Below are 20,610 nucleotides of genomic sequence, written 5' to 3'. Positions count from 1 at the left end.
TGTATCTTTTAGATCAGTAGATACAATTACTTAATTGTTATGTCTAGAGATCAGAAGTTTTTTCTCATCACAATAAGAATCCTCATGCATATATTACAGAGCGATGAGAAACGCCTGAAATCCCACCAATAAAATGCTTCAGTGTTTGAACAAATCATGTTTATTACGACTCTTTGGTCCATTCGGCATTGGCGACCTGTTGAATCCGTTCACGGAGCGAACAATGTGTTTCTGTCGCGAGTTACAGTTTATTTTGCTTTTTCTCCAATCTTTATCAAAAGCGGGAATCTCTCGGTTGAGCGTGGCGCGCCGAGTGTTGTGCGTGCGAGCGCGCGAGCGGCTGTGTGTGATAGAGGAAAATATTGTTGAAAGTGTTTAATAAACATGTGGTATAAGTTTATAAACAGCTCCTACCACTAAATGTGTGCAATAATTTACAATGGTTTGCCCTCCACATGCTAAACACTGCTTTTATTGCATTTGCGAAGCATACAGCGAGAAAAAGAAATGAAGCAGGTCAATACCAATTTTTTGTCTTTGTAGATAAAAATTGAATATTGATTGATCACCTTGATCTGAAATAAGTTTAAATTTTTTATTTTTTAAATCAGAAACAACTCCTCGAACGAATAACACGGGTTTCATTGGAGGAAGCCCAGTCCAAAAACGGACGCAAGAAATTCGTCCCGTGAAATTAATTCACGCATGCTGGAAAGGTGCAAACCAGTTTGTAGCTGGTCGGGAAGGTTTCGCAATGCTCCCATGTCCAAATGGACTCGTCATTGCAATGCAAGTGTGCCATACACGTAGGCGCAAATCAGACCGCACTCAACTCCAAAACATAATATCGCTGTAGAATTCTCAATATTGCAACGCGCATGCAAAGCATAACGCTAACGGATTGATTTTATCCAACTTAATTATCATAGTGCCCCTTGATTGTATAGCTTCTACAGGTATAACAATTAACCCTTTCAATGTTCCTGAAAAAATGAAACTATGAAATTAGATCTATTCACAAATACAAATGATACAAGGTATGTCCATTATTAAAATATTTTAAACGTAAATAAGCCAAGCCTTTGTTGGTAATGTGCTCAAACGTTTTCCGTTTTCAAACTCAATTAAGAGAGGTTTGTATTTTTTCCATTTAAAAAAATTGTTCTAAAGCATTGTGAAATCCTAACGTATGTACAATAAGTGTTTCCCCTTTATCTTCTCATTGATAGTTTATAAAGAATATTAAGGTAAGAGCGAAGTTAAAAATGGATTACACTGCCATATTTATACGGCCAATGAGGCAACAACATGTAAGGTTTTTTTTCAGGGAATTTCTTTACAAAATATCCTTTCAATGTTCAAATTTCGACACTCTTGACACCATTTTTATATTTCGAAGAAATTAGTTTCAAAGCAATTTTTATTATGGCTCTGCAGGGCTATTTCACGAATTAAGAAGGTCATGTTCAAACAGATACTTCATATTTCATATTTGGTAATATATAAAAGGTTTCGCTTTGCCTGTTCTTAATCAGACCTTTATACTTACTAAAGTGAAATCATTTATTGTTATATTTTTAGGCAGAAAATAGATAGTTGTTTAATTATAATATTTTAAAATATATTTATTCTACTCTTATTCCTCAGTTTCATGGATATAATTGGAAATTTACGAGGAAAAAACGAATGTTCCTTTTAGACAGTGTTTGCTGTTGTTTCAAGTCAATTTTCTGACAAAAAACTGGTTCTACGCATATAGATTTCATATAATAGAGACTATAAAATGGAATTTTAATTTCAAATTATGATATGGTACAATCCGCTAAAATATTTTGTTTCAACTCAGTAAAACCCTCATACTGACTATGTAACTCAACACTCTACACGATTATTAAAATTGTCTCTAAAAATCAACTAATATGCAATTACAAATATAATAATTTTATTAAAATTTTATTTATTTATTTAAATTATGACTATATCACCCTTTTCCGGTGAAATGGTCAATAAGTTTGCCAAATAATAAATTTGAGGAAGTCACGAATGTGCTTAAAGTCATAGTTGATTATACTGAATTGAAATCTACTATAATAAATAGAATTTTGCTTTGCCGAAGAATTTACAGATGTATAAACTAATAACAGATATAATTATCAAAAATTAAATTTTGGGGTTTAAAAGAAAAAAGTCATATTTGTTTAACAATTCAGTTTTAGGTTTTGACGATGTAAAGTGTGGCTCAATATTGCTGAAATTTCAAAGTGCATTTTCATTTGATGCCAAATCAAGCAAGCAGAGAAAAATGCGATGATCTCGTGTAAAATCACCCAGCCGTGTGTCATGTCTCGCAGCATCGGACGTGGCCCAGATTGCACGCGACAATTTGATCATAAATTACGTGCAATAAAAATGGCTCGGCACGCAGCGCACATGCCGGGGTGCGTTGTGTGTGGCCATCGGGACGGGGCTGAATTACACGCACATAACACTTAAAATAAAATCTCCGGCGCGTTTCAAATTAGCATCTCGCGGTCGTAAAGCAGCAACGCAGCAGCGGTGGCAGAGGAAAGGAGGCGGCGTCTCGGAGCAGGCGGGACCAAAGGGCGCGAGAGGGCGGAGGCCCGGCCCCCGCCCTGCCTAATTAGCCTAATTAGTCGGTCGGGCCGGGGGCCGAAGGGCGGCCCTGGCCGTCGGCCAGGTCGGCCGGTGGCGGCAGGGGCCGTCGGCGGGCGCTGGGGGCGGCAGGACCGGCGCGGGAAGGGCGCTCCCCACTCGGAGGGGGGCGCGAGAGGACGAGACCGCACAGGGAAAATCTGATATTCGGCCGAATTGCGTTCGTGCGGCCGGATTGGACTAAACAAACGGGCCGCTCTTGTAAATAAAAGTGGCGTCTCAGTTAGTTTTAATAACTGACAAAGCGGCCGAGCGGGCGAGCGATCGGCGTGCAATTCGAGGCTGCGGCCGCCGCGAGTGTGTGTGCGTGTGTGAGTTTGTATTAAACGCGGTGCGCGCGTGAAAGGGCGGAGGGGATATTTTACGTAAGCAGCCTTTCGTAAAACATAAATGTTTATGATGATTTTAAATATTTAAATTTTCGAAATGAAGAGTGAACGTGAGTGTGCCACTAGTGCCTCATTGTGCTTCCAACAAGCCAACTCTTTGCATAACCTGCCCCCGCAGCAGCAGCAACAGCAACAGCCGCCTCCGCTGCTGCTGCCGCCTCCGCCGCCACCCCCGACGCATGCACTGCTCCTGCAGCATGCGTCCCAGCAGGGCGCCGCTTCCAATGCCGCCCCCGTGGCCGAGCAGCCCTCGCAGACAGACGCCTCCAAAGGCGACGGATCCAATGGTATGCTATTTTGACTTACGTGAAATTCAATATATGTATTTATATTGATAGCATGAGAAACTGTCCACTTCGTTCAAAGTGATACAAATTATTTGCTTAAGAAATCGCATTTATTGATGAACAGAAAACGATTTTTAAAAATATTTTCATTGCTAAAATATTACGCCTTACTCCACACTCGCAAACTCAAGCTACATTATTTTAAAAAAAATTATAGTTACTAAAGAATCCATAGTGAATCAAAATATTGATTAAAAAACAGTAATTTTATTAAAACTAAAAAATATAGTCTCCAATTTAGGTTTGAATATAAGCTTATGAATGAAAAGTAAAAATTAAAATTAATATTTATTAAATGAATGCAATTTTTTTATTGCAAAATAAAATAACACAAAATATAAAAAAGTTGTTTTACAAAATTATTTAAAAAAACTAGTGTTATTTAATTTAATTTTTATTTGCGTTAAAATTTAGTTTTTTTTTAAATATTTATGTTTCACAATTGTCTTTATTTTGTTAGACGTGTTATTGTTTTATATTTATAGGCTTATTTCCTATGAGATCTTAAATACAGTTTTTGTTACTATAAACCGTTATATACTTAACGAAAGCTTTGCCAAGTAAAACCCTTTACAATTTACCGAAAAAGTGCAGGTCAAAAACTCAAATATTGAACAATAATTTTCTTAATTATTATTGTTCATTTATTTTTTAATCAGTTTACCTCTTTGAACATGAAAATGGATATGTTTAGATTTTTTTATTGCTTGCATATGGTCAGGCACTGAAAATTGTTAGTAAATTGAACAAAGAAATGAATAACAGACCTCCAAATAGGAAATATTTTCTCAATTTTCATTTAACCTCATAGCTTTTGTTTTGTCATAGCTGCAATTAGAAGCTGAGTGAACATTGGCATAAAATTCGAATGAATTGGTTGGTCACAAATGAACGTATAATCGAAATAAAAACTAAATAATATTGGAAGGGAATTTTAAGAGGAAACTTTTTACTGTTACCAATTGTAAGAAAGAGAGTTTCCTATTTTAATACGTCTAAAAACAATTGTGAAAACGCGGAATATTCCATGAAAACGCTGAACAGAGTCGTTTTGTGAATTGTGCTTCCTTTCATAAAATCCTGAAATCATGGCGGAGAAATTGCTCAAACCTCAACAACCAAGCGCGAAAATCCTTGTTGCAAAAAAGGGCAACAATCAATTCGAGAGTGAAAATTTGGTTGTTTGTTGAGCGATGCGCAATTTCACTCATTTTTAAACTTCAACATATAGAGTAAAACTGTTCTTTCAATCACTCTAGTTTTAAAAATAAGCTGTGTCGTCCAAAAATTAGGAACATTGTTTTGCATTTTGCTGGCAACAGCAAGTTGAATTTCTTGTGTGTGGAATTGAGCAACAGTTTAGCTCTACAATATGCGAACATTAAATCAGTAATAAGTAACAGGTTGAATTTAAGATTTGACCAAGTTTCTCAAAAATTTAAATGGCTTGCCAATAATTTTTCACTTGATTGTGATTCGGCGAGATCTATCCAACGGTAAGCGAATTATGAGGCATAAATTTCCCTTCTTGTGATTTTCAATAAGGCTTGCTTGCCGCTTAATTAGCATGCAAACTTTGGAGACATTTAAACAACAACATTTAGAGAGTATTTCAAGTAAAGGCTAAAAGCTTCAAAATTAACAAGCCTAACTTAAAATTTAATACCTAGGAAATCATATTCCAGTTTAAACTATGGTGTCAATTGTGTTAAAAATTATTAAAATACACTGCTAATGAAAGGAAAAATTTCTGCTTCCCAGGCGAAAACAGCGGGCTGATGAGCAAAAAGTCCAACTCGGGCATGCGTCGGCAGGAGAAGCCACCTTACTCATACATCGCGCTGATCGTGATGGCGATCCAAAATTCGCCGTCCAAGCGGATGACCCTGAACGAAATCTACCAGTTCCTTCAGCAGCGCTTCCCGTTCTTCCGGGGCTCATACCAGGGTTGGAAGAACTCGGTGCGGCACAACCTGAGCCTGAACGAGTGCTTCATCAAGCTGCCCAAGGGTCTGGGCCGGCCCGGCAAGGGCCACTACTGGACCATCGACCCCGCCTCTGAGTACATGTTCGAGGAGGGCTCGTTCCGTCGGCGGCCCCGCGGCTTCCGACGCAAGTGCCAAACCCTCAAGCCTCCGTACGCCTACTTCTCGAATGCGGCGCCGAGCACGGCGCCGCCGCCCATCCTCCCGCCCACCAGCACCGGCCATTACGACCTGATGCACCAACAGTCCAACCTGATCATGTCCCAACAGCAGCAGCAACAGCCTCAACAGCAGCAGCAGCCGCAGCCCTCGTTTCTCCAGGTGAGTTTTTTTAATTTGTTGTAATTCTTAAATAATATTTTATTGACAATCTCCAATTAATGGGACCCCGGGTTATTGGGACCCAAGATTTCAGCATCCGTGCTAGCACAGTGCGCCCCCTTCCTGGTCCTCGGAGATGAGAAAAAATATGATAAATTGAAATAAATTTTTCAAATTAAACTTGTTTGCTCTCTAGTTTATGCAATAATACTTAGACCGAAAAGGAAACGCTTAAACGCTATATTATATCAAATTGAGAAAATGCCATAGTTGGAGGTTTATTAGATGTTAAAAGAATTAGTTTTTTAACATTCATATGCCTTCAGTTGTTTCTCGAGATTTCTATTCTAAATTTCCTTCCATTTAAATTTGGCAAAGAGTTGTACAGTTGCAACCTAAAGAGTAAAAAACAACCTCTCCCCAAATTGGCTTTTAATTGGTATATAGAGGAAAAAATCACTGCCTTTTCTATTATTGTCGTAAGGCTATGGTTACAAGTCGCGCTAAACTTCATAATTTATAATTTTTTCAACAATCGAATTCTTTGCTTTCCTTACCTCTGGAATTATTTTATCGTTTTAAAAATTATTTGAGAACGGCTGTTCTATAATTTAAAAAATCTCTGCGCATATTTTGAATCATCCGCTAAAGTTGAGCTTTTAAAATTCGATTTTTTTCGGTTGCTGTTGTGGCATTTAAATTGGGAAACCCGTGTGTTTAAGTTGCAAAGTAAATTCCCTGCCTTCGCTCTTAAGAGTATATGGATGAAATCATTTCTAGCACTTTAAATCAGTTTACAAGATTCAAAATATACAGTTTACATTAAAACCCTCAATCTGAAAACTTTATATATTTAAAATCACATTAGCTGCTGCTAGAATTTTTATAACTCGGAATCACTCCGAAATCTCATTTACGTCATGAATTTTTAATAAATTGGATTTTTTATGATTGAGAGGGTTGAAAAGTAAAGAGGTTTTTTTTTCATAAAATCATGTTCCGCGTGACGAATTAAACACAACAACTGCTTGCGTCTTGAAAATATAAAACCAAAGAAAACAATTTCTTGATAAACACTAATTTTGGCGATTTTTGGGAACTTGATTAATCGCAGTCAACTTTTTTGTGTGTCTGGATATTTGTCGACACTAAAAATATCCAATTTATTAGCTTAACTTTCAAACTCATCATGTCATCTTTAAAGCTTAAAATCTCCTACTAAAACTGCCACACTTCTGTCAAAATCACCTGCGTAGCTTTTAAAACACATTTAAGATAATGTTGAATCAAATTTTCTGATGGTGGCCGCAGATAAATTTAATAGTTGCGTGGCCCTCAAAGCAGGGGACTGATTTTGACTAGAAATTCGGGCAGCTAGAGGCAATCCAAACATCCATCCTTTGCTCCAAGCTGCTGAGTGAAATCTTCCATGAGCCTCTGCTGGCTACAAAATACACTGAAATAGCAGAGACGCGTTGCGTATCACACTGACAACACGTGCTAACGCGTGTTTTTTGTCTCGTTAACGCGCCCCGAGAATAATAGTTCTGGGGTGGATGAAAACTTAAAGAATTTCTTTCTTGAGATACATTTCTTAAGTGTACTTTCAAGTGCAGAAGATTTCCATCAGCGCTCTTGCCTCTTATCTATTTCCTACTATTAGAGTGGTGTTGCACTGACAATGAAATTAAAATGTTTTATTTTATATTGTACCTATATCTCTTGATCAAAAATTATAAATTAGATGTTTTATCCATGGGTCCAGCAATTAAAATGTTACAAAAACGAGTTTTATTATCTATAACACATTAGCTTCATAATAAATTTTCAATTTAAATTTGCTAAATCCTGCCTATTGTACACCTAATTTAACACAAAAAAATTGAAAAAAGTATCTGATATATGACTTGAGAAAATCCATTAATTTTTATTTTGTTAAATTCGTAAATAAGAAAAATGATATACGAAATCACACAAAATATTTTTAAATTAACATATATTTTTTCCTTTGGAAAAATGTGACATTATTTTCATTGCAATTAATTCACTCTGCTGAGCTATATCCATTCCTTATTTGTTTGCCTTTTGGAGAAGCCAGCAATTTTAAATTCTGTAAAACTAATATTCCTTATTATTTAAATGCAATGTGTATAAAAAGACGCTCAAAATATTAATAGATCAAAGCTATCTATAAGAAATAGCATCTTTTTCATATTGGAGCACATTAAAAAATAATGATATCGAAAAATCGGATCTCAGTTGAGACTGAAAATTTTCCTCTCACCTTGAGATTGGTTGTGGTCTATGATCTCATTGCGACTCTTATCTGAGATCCGATTTTTCGATCTCATAGTGACATTTATTCACGAGTGTAAAAAACTGTGCCAAAAAAATCTTTGCAGAATTTTGAATTTATTGTTTTAAATTTTGAATAATTTGTGTTGGACAGGACTACCACTTGGGCAACTCAGGTGGCACGTGTTCGTACTCGAGCGCGCAAGGTTCGATGCTGACGGGCAACTACCAGGGCGGCTCGAGCGACTACCTCGGCGTGGCCGAGCTGCACGCGTCGCACTACGCGCTCGATGCGAAAGACTGGTCCTACGGGGCCCACAGCGCGGGCCCCCTGCCGTCCACCTCGTTCATCAAGCCGTCGCTCACGCCGCCCTGCAACCCCATCGGCTCGCAACTCATGCCCCAGGAATTCAACACCAACTTTGTGCCCTACTCCATGTGCCCGCAGCCCACCGACTCAGGTGAAAACCTTTATCGCCGCTTTTTAAGATTTACTTGAGAGCAAATTATTCATATGCTATAGTTTGGAATTTTCATTAAATGTGGAAAATTCACTTTTATTATTTCGGAGCGTTAAGTGAAGAAACTCAATAAAATTGAGAAAAGTCTTTAATTACACATTAATTAATAGAGGAACAGATGATGTACAATTATTGTGGTCGAAAAGTCTAGCTTAGGTTGTTCTTGAAATTTAATTTTTCTTATAAGGTTAGCACACTTGATACTAATGCGAAATAAATGTTTTTTGGTTACCATCCTAAATTTGAAATTAGATGCAAGTTCGCCAAAGGAAAATATTCCGTAATTCCCGGTCTTCGAGCTATATTAACGTTCGAATCTTGAATTTCTGAGACTTTCTACGGATGTTATAGCTGCTAAGTCAAGTTTAAAAAGAAAATTTTAATCTGAATCGGATAATGTATACACAAAAGTGTGCAAGTTAGGTTTCATAATTCAGTGGCTATGAGAACTGGAGAATAAAACTTTTGCAAATCAAGAAAGCTGATTGATGAAAATTGTATTTTTTGTTTTAAATATTCTTGAAAAAAAGTTTACTTTCCAATTTGTTTTCATTTATGCATAGTTTCAAAAATTGACTCCTATTTTACCTGCAAGCTATATGCAGCCCGCAAAAGTTTTGAAATTAGCCAAAATAAAGCCTGATTTAAACGTAATATTTCTGCTCGCGATTTTTCAAGATGACCTCAAAAAAATCTCATTTGGTCATTTGATTCGTCACACCGAGCAGATTGCAACCATGAAAAGTTTATTAAAATCCGATCAGTTTCTAAGAAATTAAACGGAAGTTACATTTTTATTACGGAGGCGTGTATCCTTTGGAAAATTTTCATCTTGTATCAAACACGCTATCATCTGGTAACGAAATACACCATAATGCTTTAGATAATGTGCGCTCCCCTTGGAAATGAAAATTCAATAGTTTTGAAATTATTGAGAATAAATTTCCACTCTCGAGGTTAGTTCAATTCTTGAGAGGGAAATAAAAAAAACAGGTTTACCCTCGTTGATTTCAGTGCTATTTAATTAAACTTGATCAATTTCGGCGACTACATGAGTATGCTTCACAAGACCAAAATAATGCCTCACTGTAAGAAGGGTTTGAAGATAAAAACATGATTTAAAATTTTTAAAGATATGATAGATGTCATTCACTCTCGCGTAAACCCTTGTTGTTAATTAAGGTTATAGTGAACAACAAAATGTTTTTTTCAGGTTTAGCGAAAAACGGAGCAAAGAGTGACAAGAAACTGCATTATGCGCCAAATTTATCTCCCACGAGTGCTCTCATGCATCAGTCGCCGTACTACGATCCAAAGTGATTAATTTTTTGTATTATTTATGTCTCGAACTATTTGCAATGTTATTTTATAATGAGAACGAAAATGATTTTAATTTAGGCTCTTTTTGTATGAAAATAGATCATTCTTATCGAATACACAATTTTAAAATTATTAATTTACGATTATGATTTTCGTATTTTATTTTTCAAATACAGAGGTCCCCCTGCTTCCATATCTTACCTTCAGGATTCATATTTCTTGTTGTTTCAGCCGAATATTTATAAATATCAATTCCTGATGTTATCAAGCGCGTAACAATGCTTTCTTGCAATTTCCGATTTTTTTCTTTTTAAATTAAACACGGAGAACAAAATATTATTCTGATGTCAAGGACGTCGCTGTGACAAAATATTTTGCTATATACACGCAGTTTCTTATTTCTTACAAAGAAAAAAACCAGAATTTTCAATATTTAACAAAAACATTAACTCAAAGCAATTTCATTTCTCAATATGAATCTGTAATAAAATAATAACTAATAATACTCTAAATTAAGGTTGTAAATTCTTGCTTGTTTCATCATAGAAATAGTGTGTTTATTTTAATAAAAGTCTGAAGCAAAAACTATGGTGCTGATATTTTTGCAAAGCCAACATTTTATTAATGCCAACCTAAATAAAGTTTTTACATCCATCAACTCAGTGGGAATTTTATTTAAATTCAATCACCTCAAGACTCAAGATTCACACGAATAGAAGTTATGTAAGTTAATAAAATTCTCCAATGTCCGAGAGTTCATTTTAAAATGGAAATTAAAACAAAATCGCAATTGACTTCAGCAGTTTTGGCGTGTCCCGCCAATAAAAGCAATTATATTGGTTAATCCTTTAACCGTTCATTTTGTTTCCCACAAGTCGGTCTCTAGTCACACGAGACTTAATGACATTTAAACTAGATTTGTATGCATCACATTGAGTATCACATTTCAAGTTCTGCGAAAGCGTGGAAGAGAACGTACGAAAGGGTTCGCAGCTCTCTCTCCGAGCGAATGTCGCTCAAGTCATCTGCCAATTCGAACAAAATGATCTGGCTCAGCTTTTCGAAGTCGGCCTCCTCGAATTTCTTGTGCCTGGTGAGTCGCGTCGCAGCCACGATTGTCGCCCCGGCGATCCACACTGCGTCGTATTCGGCTTGCTGCAGCTCTTTGTTGAAAACCCTGGAAAATGTGTTTTTTTTTTAAATTTAAAAAAAATAAATTTGTACTTTTCTGATTTTGTGACGTTCAGTCCCATGTGGAGCAAGAAGTCGTCGAAGATTTTGCGGTGGTTGCGGTAGAGCATGTCCAAAACCTCGACCGACTTGGCAAAGATCTCGTCGGAGAGCAGGATAAACTGCTCGTTTTTCCTGGTGGCGATCAGATCCTCCACAGCCTCGTATCTGGTCACGAAATTCAGCTGGAAAAACGAATTTTGTTTTGAAAATAATCGAAAAAATATGTTAAAATTTCCATTTTACCAGATTTGGAATTCAATAAATAAAATCAAGACTGTAGCATGTTTTTTAAGATTTAAAAACTAAAATGGGGCTGATTTTTTTTTAAATTGTGTGGCTGGCCTGTTTTAAAACAATTGAAAAAATTAGGTACCTAAAATCTTTTCATTTTACATGCATTAATTTTTGGAATTATTTTATTGTAGCATTTCAAGAAATACCTCATAGTCCATGCAGGAAATGACCTTCATTTCAGCAGTCATCAGGTCTAGTTCTGTGGTGTTGCAGGAAGTTCTCTTGGACAGGTAAGACACTGTTTCTGTAGGACTGAGAAGCGGCTGCAATGAAATATTTAAATTGCTGCAGAAATACTCAGGAAATTCACGAACCAAATCTCGATTGTCGAATTTTGCCGCAACCTGAATGCAGGCAATAAAGTACAGGGGCATGGTGTTGCACTCATTTTGGAAGATAGTTTTTAATCCACCAATATCCGAAGAACACACGTCGTATTGGCGCGATTTGCGGCTCTCCAAAATTTTGTTGAGCAGGCCAACAATGAATCTAAAATTTGATTCCTTTATTAACCTGGAACAATCGAATTTATACTAAAAAAAAACCTCTCATAAATCTCCAGGGTTAACATTTTCGTCTCCAAAGGCAAACCAATCTTGTTGCAAAAAATGTCAGCAATTTTGGCTGTACCCTTTGATACGCAATGGAAGGGTTGTACGCCGTTACCTCGACTGCCGATTTTTCTCATGCATTCAAGGTTTTTCGCCTTCAGTAGTTCAATCGCTTTGAACCTCTCTCTGTCTAAAAATTAAAAATTTGTATGATTTTTACCGAGCTATTAAATCAACATACCAGTCCTGCAAGTATTCACCCTCTTCCTGAAATTGGGACGCCGAACAGGAATATCAAGAATCGACCCCACGTCCATAATTGAAAATCACCAAATCGGCAATTAATTCCCGCCTATGTAACATAAAAGAATTTGTGCAAAACGCAAAAACTATCATATAAATATTTTTAATTATATCATACTTTATAAACATCCCTATTAAAAATGCGGAGTTCGCAATTGATTAAAAAAATAAACACATTTGACATTTTGTTTACTCACTTAAATGTGGTGGTGGAAAATTCTGCAAAACGGGCCGCAATTTCTGACAATTCTTTGTTTCCAAGTCTTGTTCCCTGTCACACTCAATCTGCAGTCACTGACCTTTCGCATTAGCAAATTGGATTTCCCTTCCCGCGCTATTCTGCATTTAGACCGTCTTTAGCTCACAGCCTGCAGATGTCGCGTTTGATTGGCTGCCGTTGCTGGACTGCCGCTACCCCTCCCCCTTCAAAACATCAACACGACCGAGCCCATGTGGTGGTGTCGAACCTGCGTCGAACCCGTCGAACTACGACGCTGTTTCTGCTTCAAATTTTAATTTAATCCTTATTCTTTTTCGGATCAAAATGAGTGGGGCGAGGCAGTTTTCCAACGCAAACAGGCTGCCGAAAAAATTCGTCAAAGCCGCGAAGATGCTACAGGCTGTCAAGGAGAGGCAAGAGAGTCTGAATAACTTGATTTATTCCGAGTCGAATGCCCACGTCGTGAGTTAGCAATCATATTTATAAAGTTTATAAATTAAAAAATCTGAATTTGAAATCTAAAGGACATCAGGAGTATTTATGGATTGGTGAGCAAGGCCTTGCAACACGCTGAGGAGCTGGAAAAAATGTGCAAAATCCTAAAGGAAAAATCCGAAAGCAACTACATCGAAGAGTACAAATTAAAAATTATCTTGACCGAGCTCTACTGGGGGAAGCAGCACCTGCCTCATGTACCAGAAAACTTCAATGTTCAATTAATCAAGGCTAATCAGGATCTGCTCGATAAAGTTCCTGCCAGCATTGAGGACTTTGTACCAAAAAATTGTAATTATTCGCTTCAGCCTTTGTAAATTGCATTTCTAAAAACTGACGGCTTCAGCATTGCCTCGATATGTTCGGATCAACACTCTAGTGACGTCCAAAGAGTACGTTATGGATCATCTGGCCCAAGACGGCTGGGAGCTGGTGGAAACGCCAATCACATACAATAGATTTCTCAAGCGGAGTGCCAAATTAGCCGAACCGAATTTCATGGAGGACTTCCACTACGACGATTTGTTAGTCTTTCCAAGCAAAACTCCTATTTTCAAGCACTGCCTCTATGAAAGTGGTGCGTTCGTTCTTCAAGCAAAGGTATTATTTTATTTATTCGATTTAAACCTTCAAGCAAAATGCCGTTTTTAATTCCAGTCCAGCTGTATTCCTGTGAAAATTCTCGACCCCAAGCCTGGTGACGTCGTGATGGACCTGTGCGCCGCCCCAGGAATGAAAACTACGCAAATTGCTGCTCATTTGGAAAACAATGGGTAAAATTAGTGAAATATGAGTTTATTGCTGTTTTACAAATTGAATTCTCAGCATTATTCACGCCGTTGAGGTGAATCCGAAGAGGTTTGCGCTCCTGCAGAAAATGCTCGAAGACTACTCAGTCGAGTGTGCGAAAACGCACAATGAGGACGCTCTTGCCCTAAAGCCTGATGACTTTCCTGACGTCACGCACATCCTGCTCGACCCCAGCTGTTCCAACTCTGGTTAGTCAATTGGCTTTATGTACTTCTATTAAATTAATATCATTTTTAAAAAATGACTGAAAGAGAATCTAATAACAATAATCTTGGACTAATAAATTTCAGGGTTTGGCAGAAGGGTGGAGAATTATCAAAAAGAATGTCGATATTATTTTATTTTTAAGAATAACCCGTTCTTTTTTTAGTAGTTTTTGATTTAAAAAAAAAACATAAGAAATCCCACTTTTTATTTTTTTAAATTTAAGACCAATCAACTTGAAATTTGCTTCCTAATCTAAATAATTTAATATTTTAATGTGACATTAATTTTATTCCAGGAATGGGAAGGGCTGATGTTGAAAGCAAATCTGAGGAGCAGCTGAGAAAGCTGTCGGCATTCCAGACGAAAGCGCTGGTGCATGCTCTGAGCTTTCCGAACGTGAAACGCATCGTTTACTCGACCTGCTCTATCAACACAGACGAAAATGAAGCCGTCATTGACAGCGCAATGAGACAGAAAGGTGACCTGTTCCGAGTGGTCGAGGACTTGCCGTTGAGTGAGGATTTCTCCAGAGGATCGCTTGATTTTGAGTTTGGAAAGCATGGTGTTTACTTCCGCAGTGATAAAGACCAAACCACGGGCTTTTTTGTGTGTGTCATCCAGAGAATATAAAGTTTAATATTATTATCTAGGTGTGTTTTGCTTTGTTACTCCATATTTCCTCTGAAATAATCGTCTTATATTTTTTCTGGTAAAGGTGAACAAACGCATATGAAAAATAATTTATAAATAAATGCCATGAAATAAGATGAATATAGAAACAGGTAAATGGGTAAAATTTAATTAAATAATTATATAAATTAATTTTTAATCAGAATCTCAAGGAAACTCAAATGACTGGATGTTTTAGTTTCTGATGAAACCATTGAATTCTTGTAGCCATTCTGGGGTTAGACGGTTTTATTCATTTTTGTATGACTTTGACGGTTTTGGTTTGGAAAGACGGTTTTAAGTGTGGCTCAAAAGTCTTCAAATTTCATGATTTGTGCTCACATTTGATGCCTAAACGTAAAAAAATGTCGATCGTCTTTAAATCCCAACCCTATAATTTATGAGATGTTTCACCTGCACTCAATTATGACCTACGCACTATGGCGGTAAAAATTATTACATGCACAGCTTAAATAAAAAGTCTGGAAAGTTTTTAATAACGTCTACGATCAAATTTATTGAAGTTGTAAATCTTTTGCTCAATGCTATTCCTGGCTGCTTTTTCTTAATAATTTAGGTCACTGCGGCGCTGAACTAGATTTTCCAAATTGATCCCGATACAAGAATGCATATTCAGAAACCAACAGGAAGGTGCAATTTCCTCTGCGTAATTTGGCGTCTCGCGACATCGCCTACTTTGCTAATTGCGAAAAGGGACGACCTGGCAATTTGAGCAAAATATAAGCATGGAGAGTGTGCGTGGCGTGCTGGGGTTATTTTCGACAAAGACCCACACACCGAGGCAGTGGCGGGAACGGCAGTCCTTGCGCGCGGCTTAATCAGCACCTAAGGCCAGAGTGTTCCGTGTGCTCTCTTGCATGTCGAGAATGAGCAACCTACTTTTTTTATCTCGCCCTACATTTTATGCGCGGCGACTTGAAGTGGCTGGCCAGCCGGCCGGCCAACCGCCGGGGGTTGACCACTGAATAATTGTTTTCCTCGGCGTTTAATCGAATGTGTGTCGGCCTGCCGGCCAGCCGCGTGCCGTAAACATCCTGAAACAGTTCCTAACTCCATCGGAACAGCTTGTTTATTGAACATAATATAACACAGATCTCATGTGTGTGAGACATTTCTTTTGGTATACTATCGCAGTTCCTGTTCTTGCTCGCTGACCGCGGCGATAACGCCGTGCGATTTCCATTTACCCAATTTGACGGCCTAGCTCCCAGGGAAAACCTCTACTTGGAATTTCGTGATGTGACCTTGTCGTGGGGGTGGAAATCTCGTCTTTTTACATTTTTATTGAGCTTTGACGTCACAAGAATGTTGGAATGAAGGTCTGCTTTATGATATGCAAAATGCTGCAATCATCTTTAATCACGCTGGCGGACTTTTTTCATTTGGATTTGACGTTAAAGTTTTCCACAGATTTGCTAACCATAATGAAAATAATGGTTAAGGAATTAGGATTAAAAAAGTTGCTTTTGGGGTTTTTGCTGATTTAGAAAAGAAAATAGTATAGACAAAATTTTGCTCCAACTTGCTGTTAAGACCGCTAATTTAATCTATTTATTATTTATCTATTATTTGCTGATCTAGAAGATGCCACGATTTATAGAATTCAATCGTGAAATTTCAACTTGACTTTGTTTTCGAGAAAGTTCACTTGCCAACAAAGGTTTGTGACGAGGTATACTTGTAAAATTTAGATTGGGAAATCTATGAAAAAAAAATATTTGGGAAATTAAACAAGATTTCTTGGAAAGAACATATTTTCAAATTTTCGTTTTACAGACGAGTGGGGACAAATTTTGCATGGTCCAGAGACAGTTTTATTTGTCGTGCTATTAACAGTGGGCAAACTTTAAATTGAATGTAATAGAATATAATGCTTAATTAAATACGCGAGACAGTCGAGTCTCACGTTCCCTTGCCGAATAAATGCAAACTATTATTCTACAAGAAAGAAAAATACGAAAGAAAGGTAAAATAATAAGAGACAATAAATATACCTATCGCGTTTTCTATATCTCGACCTGAATAATAGATTTTACCTTTTAATGCAACGTTTTTACTAATTTTATTTTATTATACAAATAATGCCGCCGGGGGAAAGTTTTCATTTAGGGTTTCGCAAGTTAAAAAGGGTTAAAAATATTTTCTACTAAAACTAATACGCGATGTAAATGGATCTTCGCATAAGAAACCTTTGGTAACATCTGCTGTTACTCTTTCCACCTTCAGTTTTCATATTAATTTTGCTTCATTTCATACAGGAAATGGTCCGAATAAATGGTTGCAACAAAAATTGAGGACAAAAGCTGAAAATATGAACTTTCCGTGGCCAAAGAGTTTACTCTATACTTTTGTTTTGTTTTCCATGAAAAGTCTCCCATGCAAAAAATATATTTTCCTGGTTTGAGAAGGTTAAGATTAATAATGAGTGAATTTTAGACGGGGGTTTTCCGGAAAATAGTTGACTATTTTTCCGTGTAAATTAAACGGTTTTTTGAGACCTTTTACTGTTCTAATTTTTTTCCTTTTTCTGTCTAAATTCTTATGGAAAAGTTTAAAAAAATACATTTTTAGTGTCAACCTTAAAGTGCTAAATTGTAACAGTAATAAACGCAGTGAAACATTCTTCAGGGTTTGATTTGAAAGCTGTTTTATTATTAGACTGATAAAAATTATACCTAAAACATTAATTGTGCTCTTGAATCAACAGAATATCAGAAAATCAGAAAAATATTAAGACGTTAAATTATTCCAGGTTGTGAATTATTTGAAAATGCATGGAAGTTTGGGGGATTGAAGAGGGGGTTGAAATGATGAAGACCGATGAATTCAGATGACGAATTTTGTTCTTGGATTGGGTTACAGTTGGAAATCCGATCGGACACTTAATCAAGTACAAAAACTGAAATGGTTTGCAATAATGAGTTACAAATTCGTTTTGCTAACTGACTGTTGGACTCACCCCTTTGAATCGGGTTCTGCACAATTAAACGATTCACGTCAGCACCGTGTGGCTGAAGGACGAAAACTGAATTCTTATTTTAAAATCATCTTTCTGCTGTTAAACAATAATTCAAAATTACAATAATTCAAACCGCCGACAATTGTTGGCTTCGAACAAAAAACAGGACCGCGTTGTTGTACCGCTACAGAAGTAATATAACTTTTATTGCTAAAATTTTACACAAAAAATGGAAATTAAATCTTCTAACTAGGTCTGAATATTTTTTAACCAAAACGAAGTCCTGTCTGTTTTTTAGAAAAAGCCTAAAAGTAGCAAAAATCTATACTTTACTGATAAAGAAATCGGACTGCAATTTTCAACTGGAAGTAAAGATATTTAATTAAACCCTTAAAAATTACTATTGTGACGCAAAAAATACAAAATTTTCTGATGATTTTAGCCTATTTATTACGGACGGATTTAGACTTCTAAGATGGCTTTGGAAATCTTAGATGGATAAAGAAAATTGCAAGCAAGGTAAAAATAACCTAAACTTGCATGATTCGTACTCAAATGAACAATTAGAATTAAATGTGGAGCTCAGGAACAATAGTTGATCTTAAATATTTCCGAGCCCTATTTAAGATTAATTAAAATCAATGCAGAATTATCATTGTCCGCACCGACCAGCAGTCTAGCCTTTCCCTCTCGATTCGCCAACCTCATTTTCGTAGAAAGCGCGATCACTCACAATAATAATAATTTTGCCTTCCACGTCAAAACCACTATCGGACCGTTAACCTCAAAAGAGCCGAAATCATTTTCTATAGCCGCGCGCGCCATAAATTAGCATGTGTGTGCGGCAATCGCCCCGCGAAAATGCCACCAAAAGCGACCGGCCTTTTGTTTTTGTGACACGGCCGCGTGTGTACATATTAACGACGAAAATAACCTACTTTCCCAAAAGCGGGAGCCGAGCTCATTTGCATAGTTTCCACGGCAAGGTCTCCTTAACTTAGCTCCTGCCACAATCTGGATTTCTGAGAAGGCAGACTCGCGGCCGGCCGCAGCCACTTTGGTTTTCGTTAATGACTGGGTCAATTAGTCATTCGCGCGCGATAAGACAAAACACGATCAAAAGCGCACGGAATTGCACACCTTGATGGACGTAAATTGGCCAAGGAAATTAATCTTTTTGCTGCAGTTTTTCTCGTGATTTATCGCTTGTGTCACATGGAATAAGTTAAGGATAAGTGTGTGCAATTGGCTCTGATTTTTATTTAATTTACCAGTGCTCCTTTACACTTTGATTGGCGTGCTCTGATAACGAATCACGGAACAATTCAATTTTTCTCGGAATACATAAAATGTGCGAGATTGGGTGAAAATCTAGCAGCTGCTATACAAAAATCTGCCCCAGAAAAACGCACAAAAAGCTCACCAAAGCGCGGTGAATGTTTTTAAGAGGAATATTTTTCTAAGCTCTAAAGACAACACCCATAACAGATCGTTACAACTCATGAAAATTCAGATTTGAAAAATAATTTTTGTCTAAAACTTTTCTGGCCAAAACTTATCATTTTGGAATAAATTACTAAGATATACGGACTAAAAAAACGATAAAAATATTCAAAATAAATTTTTATTGTTCTCTCCAAAATAACTACTAATCCTAGTAGACGTTAAAAATTAAAAATTTCAATTGAGATTATTAGCAAATAAAATCAATCAATTTTTTAAATAGTATGCCCCAATTTTTAGATTAATTAGTGTTTGGCGAAACCATTGAATCCATGTAGCCTTTCCTTATGTTAACCAAGTATATTGTTGGAAACTTTCCGTTTCGACCATTAAACCGATTTTTGGGGATTTAAAAAAATTCGGTTAAAATTTATAAAATGATTAAAATACGCAATATTTGCTCAATTCAGCTCGAACTGGTTCGTAGACAATGTTAAATGAGACAAATCGATTGGTGGGTCAAATTCGACAGTCCAGCAAAAACGTTAAAACCTCTCACAAGGGTATTAGTTCGGGGTTTTGTAAGTTTTTAATGATTAGAGAAAAAACTAAACATACTTTGAAAGCTTATACAAAAAATTTTCTGACGTGCCAACAAAAACAAAGATATTTGAAAATCTAAAAATCAAGCAAACGTTTTTATGATTTTTTCATAGCAACAAAAATGGATTCACATGACTTGGTATAGTCAGCTCAGAAATTGGTAATTCATTAACTTGAACCATTTATGAGCCATTAGCCAATTTCCACATAGCGAGATCAGCGACTGGTTTGGCATTAAAACTGAATAATATAGTTCAAAAATTCGGTAAAAAGATCAAACATTTCCGAAAATAAAACTTTGTATTTCGTTCGATGGCTTCAGACGAAAAATTTTTGAATTTGTAGACATCATCACTGATTTCTATACCAAGTTCAACGGTGCATTAAATTCAGTGATTTAAATTTTATTACTCCAGGCTTCCACAGTAATACAAAATCACCGCTAATGTATTTCCTACCTACAAATAGCAGGAATATCAAACAATATTTCATTTTGAGGCTTGCAAGGTCTTAATTAAGATAACGATCTTGGGGAAATTAGCCTTACATTTCATTTTTTCCATTACCGTTGTAAAAATGGAACAAATATCTTCAGCATAGGTTATTTTGCATTTTACCAGAGCACTGCTTTACAAACACACGACCGACGCAATAGTGTCACACAGCAAATTGCAAATGACGCGGAAGTGGATTTTCCGCTCTCCTTGCCGCAAGAGAGGGAGAAAGCGCCGCACGCGAAATTCACTTTAAAATAATGAAGCATCAGAAAAGCGTCACTTTTGCTCGATTGAAACGCCAATCTAAGTGGGCCAGCAACATTAAATCACGGCGTAAACAAAGAAAAACACCGTGGTTTGAATTTGTGTGTGGAAAGCGAAAAAGAAATTTCCCGATCGAGAATAGAGTAATTTATACCGAGCCGTGTTTCTTGTTTCTGGTGCTGCTTGGGGT

The 20,610-nt window shown here is 36.8% G+C and overlaps 3 protein-coding genes across 4 annotated transcripts; 2 read left to right on the top strand and 1 right to left on the bottom strand.

The window, feature by feature from the left end:
• Positions 1–2,303: 2,303 nt before the first annotated feature.
• On the top strand, positions 2,304–10,506 carry LOC135934423 (forkhead box protein F1-like). Its single transcript, XM_065476160.1, has 4 exons — positions 2,304–3,349; positions 5,171–5,715; positions 8,165–8,471; positions 9,745–10,506. Exons 1-4 carry the CDS (start codon positions 3,100–3,102, stop codon positions 9,849–9,851), a joined length of 1,209 nt encoding a protein of 402 aa, XP_065332232.1. The 5' UTR covers positions 2,304–3,099; the 3' UTR covers positions 9,852–10,506.
• On the bottom strand, positions 10,444–12,578 carry LOC135934431 (uncharacterized). Of its 2 annotated transcripts, none has more exons than XM_065476171.1 (7): positions 12,430–12,578; positions 12,171–12,281; positions 11,924–12,119; positions 11,693–11,867; positions 11,525–11,641; positions 11,076–11,266; positions 10,444–11,028 (listed from the first exon to the last, which is right to left on the bottom strand). In XM_065476171.1, exons 2-7 carry the CDS (start codon positions 12,244–12,246, stop codon positions 10,791–10,793), a joined length of 993 nt encoding a protein of 330 aa, XP_065332243.1. In that variant the 5' UTR covers positions 12,247–12,281; positions 12,430–12,578; the 3' UTR covers positions 10,444–10,790. The 2 variants fall into 2 exon arrangements, with proteins under 2 accessions (XP_065332243.1, XP_065332252.1); XM_065476180.1 differs by having other exon boundaries at positions 10,444–11,014.
• A 103-nt stretch (positions 12,579–12,681) lies between these two features.
• Nsun5 (Nop2/Sun-like domain containing protein 5) lies at positions 12,682–14,609 on the top strand. The gene is made up of 6 exons (XM_065497766.1): positions 12,682–12,914; positions 12,977–13,238; positions 13,294–13,547; positions 13,605–13,720; positions 13,773–13,945; positions 14,260–14,609. Exons 1-6 carry the CDS (start codon positions 12,777–12,779, stop codon positions 14,592–14,594), a joined length of 1,278 nt encoding a protein of 425 aa, XP_065353838.1. The 5' UTR covers positions 12,682–12,776; the 3' UTR covers positions 14,595–14,609.
• The last annotated feature ends 6,001 nt before the right edge of the window (positions 14,610–20,610 follow it).

This window comes from Cloeon dipterum, chromosome 1, assembly GCF_949628265.1.
Source record: "Cloeon dipterum chromosome 1, ieCloDipt1.1, whole genome shotgun sequence".
NCBI classification, from domain to species: Eukaryota; Metazoa; Arthropoda; class Insecta; order Ephemeroptera; family Baetidae; genus Cloeon; species Cloeon dipterum.
The sequence above is the reverse complement of the archived record's forward strand: the minus strand, read 5'-3'. Positions and strand labels throughout refer to the sequence as shown.